The sequence below is a fragment of the Alligator sinensis genome, unplaced genomic scaffold (assembly GCF_000455745.1).
Source record: "Alligator sinensis unplaced genomic scaffold, ASM45574v1 scaffold51_1, whole genome shotgun sequence".
NCBI lineage: Eukaryota > Metazoa > Chordata > Crocodylia > Alligatoridae > Alligator > Alligator sinensis.
Genome location: NW_005843075.1, coordinates 195304 through 204355, shown reverse-complemented (window position 1 = coordinate 204355; position 9052 = coordinate 195304). Strand labels below are relative to the sequence as shown.

General features: G+C 39.1%; 1 protein-coding gene across 1 annotated transcript in view; it reads right to left on the bottom strand.

Annotated features, from left to right (window-relative positions):
• AK5 (adenylate kinase 5) overlaps positions 1 to 8552 on the bottom strand; it is a 168545-nt gene extending 159993 nt beyond the window's left edge. Inside the window, exons 1-5 of the mRNA XM_025193601.1 lie at positions 8455 to 8552; positions 7994 to 8217; positions 6066 to 6233; positions 561 to 730; positions 337 to 450 (exon numbers count right to left, since the gene is read on the bottom strand). Coding sequence (XP_025049386.1) covers positions 337 to 450; positions 561 to 730; positions 6066 to 6233; positions 7994 to 8217; positions 8455 to 8552 — 774 coding nt within the window. The remainder of the gene's footprint in view (positions 1 to 336; positions 451 to 560; positions 731 to 6065; positions 6234 to 7993; positions 8218 to 8454) is intronic.
• Between the last annotated feature and the right edge of the window lie 500 nt (positions 8553 to 9052).

Genomic DNA, 9052 nt, shown 5'->3' with positions numbered 1-9052 from the left:
CTAAATTATTAATGTATGAAAAATGTTAGTTATTAGGCTAAATTATTTTTTTCTCCTTGATCTTGGGAAGATTTCTATTACAGAAGCAGGAGGTTAGAATTATTGGTTATACTATCACACTGTCGTTTTACAGAATACTCTGTCTTCATGCTCTACGGCATATGCCAAGAGGGTGACCTTTTGTCAACCTGTAATTATGCCTTTGCAAAGATTTAAAGAGTAATGCTCAGTTAAGAATGACATTTGGTCATTTGGGGAATCTGCGTGTTAATTTCAAGAGGCTTAACACTCATTTGATATACATAAATTAGTTTAAGAATAAAAACTCTCTCTTACCTGGTCCTCAAATGAGATTGCCTGGGCAACATCTCTTGGAAATCCATCAATAACAATACCTTCTTCATCAGGGATCTGCATTAATCTCTGTTTTATCTCAGTTATAGTTGTTTCCTTTTACGGAGAGAAATAGTTAAAAAATCATCTTTGGTTAAAAACAAACAAACAAAAAAGAAGCTTTACACAATAAATATCAAATCAAGATATTCTTAATACTGCTGTACCTGTGGGGCCAGTTCTCCAGTGGTAATTATTTTAGCAATTAGGCTCCATTTTCTATTGCTGCTTGTGTTATGGATCTTCTTCCTTAATAATTCACCAACTGATATGTATTCAAATCCATAACGTTCTGCTATTTTCAGACTTTGTGTTCCTTTCCCACTTCCTGGGCCACCTATTGTTAAATATAAGCAGAAAAATTAACTTTCATTTGGTATGCTAAATTGACTTTGAAACCTTTGCCACCAATATCAGTGTTCCAAGCTACTATCCAATCCAGATCTGTAGCTGTCCTGTGATTAGAAGTTTCTACAAAGTCAAAATAAATGAATCTATTCCAGGACTCAGCACAAAGTTTTTTTCAAAATTGTCTATCTGAGAAAAAAAAAAGATAAGTTTTCTCTTTCTGGGTCAGACTCTCCATTTATTCACCTCTCTTCTGCTAGTACTAAAGTGGACTTATTCCTGAGTTATAGTAGCATAGGAAAGAAAAACAACAGATCACTTAAGCTATGAGAAGCTATCACTATATGAACCCAATGAAGAGTCAGATATTCTGATATCTTTGGAGAGTAAGGCAATATTTTATCTTTAAATGGACCCCACTGAAGTCAGTGGAATTACCCAAGAAATATGCCTATGAAAATTTGTTTCTAAATACATCTGAGGAATTTGTGCAGTTCCTAAAAATGAAAATGTTAAATAACTGTACCTTGGTACTTGCAATGACTTTCTGTCAAAAAACATGCACTTTAGATCCACTGAAACATTAAGAGTTACTCAAAACTGATTTTACCCCTCTTCAGGAACACAATACAGTTAAAGCAACTATTGTATCTAATATGATGGATAAAATAAATTGGTTCCTAGGAATAACATAGTGCTGCCTTATATTTTCCAAATTAGTCCCATATTTATTGAGGATTTATTAACTTAACAAAGATTTCTGCGAAAGATCCTTCTTCTTGTATGCTAGGGTAGCTAAGTCTTAGAAAGCTATTGCCAGTTTTCGAATATTAGATCTTGTCATAGAAAACAGTAGGGAACTTGATGGAGCGAACTAAGTCTGAAGAAGGCTGGCAAAACATTGTTCTGTTTACATCAATGGATAATTAACAAGTGATTTTGTGTGTCTTATTATGACTTGTCATAGTTTTTACTGGTACCAGTCCCTGGATTGGGTGAGTTTGGGAATAAAAAGGGGGATAGTGGTGGAAGTGCTTTAAAAGAAAGGTTTTATAACTTAGCATTAAAGCACTTCAAGATGCTTAAAGATACAGAACAGCCAGGAAAGGGCAGTCAATTCAATATCCTTTAACTTGCGGAATGAAAAATATCTTGAAATTACAGCAATAGACCAATAATGAATAGACAAAATAAATATTAATAATTATATCTGGTATAAAAAGAGATAGATGAAACAATTTGTCATATTCCATCAAAACTGCAAAAGATAACAGAAAAAAAGAGAGAGCTAGTGCTTGGAAAAATATAATCTTTGCATGTAAAATTACAGAATTGCTGAAGAAGTCAGTACAGTCCTCCGCACTGAAGCAGTTTTCACACTTCTCTTCAGGGAAAGATTTCCTTTGCCATTAAACACAGCAAAACAGAAATGAACAATATACAGTATTTCTATGCTTTCGATGAAACGGAACGGAACTCGAAATGAAACACTGTCCCATCGACACAGCGAAATGGAAGTCAAAATGAAACGGTGAATTGCACAGCCCTGTTGACAAAAATGTTCATAAGGAGAGAGTCTACTTCTTAAAAATTATTTTTGTCTGAAGATTGTATGTTACTAAAGAGAAATGTATGCTTATTTAAGGTATCTCTTAGAGCATATCTAGATGAGGAAAATATATTGTTTTAAAAAATATATTAGATTACTGGTTTCAATTGTGACCTGGTCTACACAGAAAAGTGCACTGGTTTAGCTTTTATTTTCAGCCATCTTTACACATGAACTGTCTCAGGTTAAATTTAGTTGATATTGTTTAACATGCAAGATAAAAACAGAAATGAATCAGATTTCCACCACAGTTAGATTAACTCCTTTTAAAAAAGATGTTAGCTTGTTGCAGTCAAACTCCATTTAGCTCCATCCTTCAGACCTTGACTAGAGCAGGACAATAAGGGTGCATTCCTATGAGCATGCACATGCGATTCTCCTGGTACAAATAGGCATGCCAGTGGCGCACAGCAAATTGCCCTGGGTGGAATAGAGGAGGCTGGGACCAGCACCTGGGCTGGCCCCAGCAGCCTTACTCAGGGTCCTGGGGGCCTCCTGGGCCTGCAGTGGCAGCAATCCAGGTACGCAGAGCCTGGCCAGCAGCCAGAGGGTGGCTCTGGCCGGCCAGGCTCTAATTTCAGGTGGTGCACGCTGCTGCCACGTACACTGTGCCACTTTTTTGTGTGTGCGTTTTTATTAGGTACTGGGATTTCCCAGTGTCTAATTTTGCCCCTGCACTCCAAATATGCAGCGTGGCAAGCAGGTTAACATGCACCACATGAATTTTGTGGCACCTCAAAACGTTTTGAAATTTTGTGGCGCCGCAAACAGCACGTTCCCAATCATGGGGATTTGGCATAGATGTTATTTTTATAAATCAGCATTTCCCAAACTTTTGGGGTTTATACCCTATTGCAGTAAAGTTGGTAAAGTCATCCACTTCAGCTGTCAAAGTTTGTTTGATGCTTTTGTGTATGTGCAGCATTTGTGATTTGCCCATGTATGGAGAGTTGCACCCACTCCAGGAACCTTTCACCCTTCCCACCAAGGGTGCATACCCCACAACTTGAGAAATGCTGTTCGAAAGTATTAACTAAAATGCTTTAAGTATTGTTTAAAAACATGTTAGCACCATAGTGCTGATCACAGTTAGTAAAGATGTTTTTAAAGATGCTGAATCCATTCTACACCAGTGAATAAAAATGCGTTAGTTGAAAAATGGTAGTAGACACATTTTAAACCACAATTTATTTTCTAGTATAATAGATCTTGGAGAGGAAAGTTTCACTGAGTCAGATGGTTGGTTTCTGGCTGTTTCCATCTGACTTTTCTAAAATCCAATAGCACAGTGAATTGTTTGTATCTTTACCTGTTAAAGAAGGTCTTTTTGTAAAAATAGAAAAGAAAGCGGGAAGCCACTTTTATAATTATCCTTCACATTAAACCCAGTTAGCTAACTACAAAGATGAGACAATATAAAAGACTTGGTAGAAGCAATAAAGAAACCCCAGGATAAAGGATTATGAATTAACCGTTCACCAAATATGTGTATGAAGATGCCTCTCTTATCCATTTATTTCTAGCAGTCAATGCGACTAATAATGTATTTAAGGTTAGGCATGCTTTCAAGTTACTTACTGGACTGAGGCTTGAAGAGTGTTTTATGCAAGCTGAAAGTTATGCAATACATATTTTTTGTCCAGTATTTCTGTACTCTAGAAATATTGCTGTTTCTAGAGCTGATTATTACTGAACAAAGACATTTTATAGTCCATTCTTTTTCTTTCTTATTCAACATATTTATTATTATTTTTACTGTGCCATTCATGCTAAGTTTAATTTTAGAATTAACTTTCTCAGTAATTGTTGTTAAACTCCTCATGTGCTAAAGCATCTTCAGTTCATATTATGGGACAGATAGCTGCACAGTTCAGTTTAGGGGTAATTCAGTCAAATGGCTGAAACAGCTGTTGTTGGATGCTTGCATAATTCCCTGCATAGGTTGGAAACAGGATGATAGTCACAACCCCCAAGATCTGCTCACCACTGGCTCACACTGGGTGCATCTACATGTGCGCTTAACTGTGTAGTAGACTAATTTGCTGCAGCGTAAAGCATCACAGTCTATACATGCAACACTATTAGACCACAGCAAACTAATTTCCACTGCTGTAAGATAGTACTGTCAAGGACAGTGCTCTCTTATGATGGCAAAAATAACTGCATCTAAACACGTGTGTAAATGCTGATGCAGGCATAAATTGTGCCAAGTCACCCCAAGCAGCAGGGGGCCAGACCCCTGCTTGCTGCCTAGCCACATGGCTCTGCTCTTTGGGCACTCTTGTATTCCAGCCAGCCCCTCTGGCTGTGACCTAGAGGCCAGGGCTGACCCTGGAGCCTGCTGCCAGCCTGGGACTGCTCCACTCTGGCTCAAACTGTTGCAGTTCCAGGCACACGTGTGGATGCTGTGCTAGGGAGCCATTAACCCTGGCATGAACTGCACCAGAGTTTATCATGCTACAGTAACTGAATGTGTAGATGTACCCACTGAGTACAACTAACCCAATGCCACTCTGTGCATTTTGGTTACATCTAATCCTTATTCATTGTCTTAATGCCATGGAACCATGTTGATTTTAATGCACAAATGTCTTTTACGGTCACAAGAAAGGAGCTAGTTTTATCCCCTTTGGAAATACAAGCTAACTCCTTATTAAAACATAATGAATGAAAGGCAAGAGTTACTTCTCCATCTAATTAAAATTAAATTGCTCAAATGGCCCAGGATTTTACCTTGTGTTTGTTTTAGAAAGAAATGCGGACAGGATGAAAACATCCTATTGTTTACCAGGCCCATGAGCTGTGTGAACCAATAACTATGAAAATGTGTTGCCTTTTCTTTTATGTGTATTGCACCTTTACATCTTGAATTTACCTGGACTACAGACTATAATGGACAATTTTCAGAATTCTTGCAGCATATCACAGAGAAAAATATGCACTGTTTTCTCTTAGGAAGGCTCTATCTTCTGTTCCTTAATATAAAATAAGTCCTTACAGATTGAGAATCTGATTTTTTAGTGTCTTGCACCTTGTATAGTCATTTATACCTATGATAAGGTGAAATGGCAGGTGTAAAAACCTAACAAAATATTTGTGAGTAGAGAACTCTGACTTGGTGGCATCCTACACACATTTTCCACACAATATAAATTATTAGAGGTGTAGAACAAGGTCAATTATCGAGTCCTGATGTGACATGCAGAAATCAGGCATTCTTAGTACATGCAAATATACACAGGTGACAAATAACCTAACCCAGAAAACTGAAATGCAAATACTTTTTGCCCAGCAGGTCAACTATTTATCTGAACTTACATTGGAGGTGTTTTAGTGACTTGCATATTAGTGTGATGTTGGAATTTATCAAAGTAGTTGGCTAACAAGGTACACTTTCACTCAAGTTGGATGTGCTGACCAATCAACTGATCAAGGAGTTTTAAGTGCAGGACACATCAGATCAATATTTTCTTTCTGTGGGATATAGTTCATTTAATTTTAAAGAAAGCTCCTTTTCTGCAGACAACTCTATTTTCTTATCTGGCTATCATACCTGAAACTGAGACTGCCACTGAATCACGTTTCCCCCCTCAAATCTTAATAATGTTTATTATATTAAAATACTGTAGGAATCTAATATATTTACATTATCAATATCAGGGCAAAGGGAATAATAAGAGCTAGTAAAACATTGACACTCATTTTGCCTTCATACCTATGACAAGGATGATTTTTGGTCGAGGTCTTGTAGGATCAAATACCTCATACTCCTCAATTAACTCAGCAGTTTCAGAGAGGTCTGTGTCACTTTCTATGGAGAACTGATGGATGGGAGGGAGTCGATCATAGCGTCGATATGGAAAATTAGGATTGTCAGGCATCACTGTAAAAAAGTCAGGTAAACTGAGAATGGTGTAATAAATAGCACAGTCTAAATCACGTGTATACATTTTTATTAAATGAGGATGAAACAAGTTTAGAATTACAACATATCACAAATAAATATAATGAAAACAACATTTCTTTAACATTTTTAATGCATATTACTTACTGAATTTGGTATTCATGCCTCTATTCAGCTGGTTTATTCAGCTTAAAACCACAAGTTTTCATACTATAACTTCCCTTTGATATCCATTTAAATTGACATGCTTCTATTTGTGGTAAATAACCTTTTGTTCTCCAATGGAAGTCTGACCTCCAGACCAACAGCAATGCTTAAATTCTGAGGGGATGGCCTGCAAATCCTCTGGGCCCCATGATTTTAAGAGTGGTATCTCTGATGGTGCATGTTGCATACAGAGATCAGATGGTATTCTTGATTCATTAATTTAGTGAAATGCTGGCTGGACAGCAGGAATAACTATGGCAACTGGAAGAGTAGCTAATTACTGATCATTAATGTTACAAATATAGGAAACGCACGGGCTAATGTGACATTTATGTAGATTTAGTGAGAAGCACCAGTTGTAATTAATTTCTTCACGTATTAGCAAATTCATATGTAACACTGATTAATAAATGGCTCAGAAAATAAAGCGACAGACCCTTAGCTGGCACAAATCCTTTCAAATCAATGAGTATGGAGCCCATAAGGACTTACCTAAATATCTGTGTAATAGGATCCTGGAGGGAATCCACTTTTATGATTCAAGATTCAATGATGCAAGGTTAAATTATGTCTGTCTGGACACGTCTACATGAGACACTAACTGTGCAACAACCTAATAACATTGTGCAGCACATGCCAGGCAAAAACTGCTAATACACTACTGCACGGTAGTATTAGGCTTCTGTACAGTAAGTGTCACTAAAAATCTGTGCGCTGGTGCTACTGTGCAGTAGCATGAGTTACCGCACATTGATTTAGTAGTTGGTTAACAAAGTACTAAACTTAATGCGCAGTAACTACAGCTGCACATTAATGAATGTGTAGACATACCCTTTGTGCAGCTGTGTTAAAGAAGATGCAGGGAAAGCCCTCTTCTACCAGGCAGCATATCCACCCAGCACACATTCAGCGTTTAGCTGCAGGGTAATGGTAGCCAACTATAGCATGTTCAGAAGTGCTGTGGCTGTGGAAATGGAAGGTGAAAAAACACCACCATACTTGCACTTACAGAGTAAGCCCTAGGTGCACCTTTTCTGAAGTCTTAGTAAAGGTTGCATTCATTCTAGAGCACTTCCCCCAACACCTGTTGCATTGTATGTCTGTCAAGGACATAGTGTCTCCAGGCCCCACTGCTTGGATTAATGCACCTATTCCCTCTCTCCCTGCTGCTTCATGGGAGTCACAATTTTGGGGGGGGATGGCCTTTCACTCTATAAAACCACCAAAAAAGGCCCCAAAACATGAAACCCAAGGAAATAAACAAAACCCCTTGAAAGGAGTTTGAAAACAATGAAAGGGGGGGATGGCCACTTCAAGATTGGCTGTCTGAGAGTCACTTGTACATTTGCATAAATAACTTGGAGTGTGAATATTTTAGACCTATAATTTTTCCCTGTGGACATGACGTGTAACATCTCATTTGTCACTGAGCCACAAAGTAACTTATTTACTCATACAGTTTTAGCAGCAATAATGAAACTGTCTAATATTATGTCGAAATATAAAATGTTCAGCTGAAGGTTATACATTACCATTTCTAAAAAACGATCTTCTGGATTGCCCTCCATTAAGTGGGGGTAGTGTCCTCTTCTCTTGACTAACAAAAGTGTCCCATTTCACTTTCTCTGATCCTCCCAATTCTTTCACTTTCTGTAAACAGCTTTCCAAAAATTCTACTGGGTCATCGGGTTTGTAACAGATCAGTCCATTCAGCAAACTCTGAAACAATATCCAAGAGTAAAGTATAAAGCGAAGGCTACAAAAGAAAACAGAAACCAGTACCCTGAATATAATGTGATTGCATGCCGTGCCTCCACACCCAAAACCTCCAATGGAGCTCAAGCTTGGGGCATGCAAGGAATGCAGGACTGTTGATGTCACACATATTATGTGGAATATGAGGCTTTCAGATATGGCTTTATTTTTGTCCATTAGTGACTAAAACAAAAGCTGTAAAGAGTATCAAGTTTGTCTTAATCTTTTCTAGAACTACATCCCTGGTTGACAAACCAGATTTACCCCAAAGCTTACGCTGTCTACTTTGCTGCTTAGATCTACAAAATGCATCGTTTTCTGAAAGACCACGGCCATCTTGCTCATGGGAATGCACTAATTATGGGAGACAACATGTTTTAAGCACTCTTTCTTCACTGGCATGGTCCTGAGAGCTGTCACCCAGCAGGTGATAGGAGTTCGACATCTTTTAGGTGCTTCTGGGAATAAACGGACCATGGAGGTCCAGTCGCTTGCAAGTTCCCCTCCCATAAGATGTCTGCATGACAGCAGCGCACAGAGCAGTGGGGAGGAGGCATGACCAGGCCAAGGTCAACAAAAAGGGTGCCCCCCGCCCCTCCTATGCAGCCGGGCAAGTGGTGGCGGGCTCCCGGGGGACGTGTCCCAGGCTGACAGGCGCTTGTAGCCGAGCGGGAAGTGCTGGGGGCCCTTGCCATTCTCTTCAGCTTCCCCTAGGCTGGGAGCCGCTGTCACTCCCGGCTAGCCCCAGCCCCAGCCCTTGCTGTGGGGCGTCTCCCAACCACCACGTCCGTGCTACAGCGACCAGACTAACGCCGCGGCTTTCCCCGGGCTCCCGC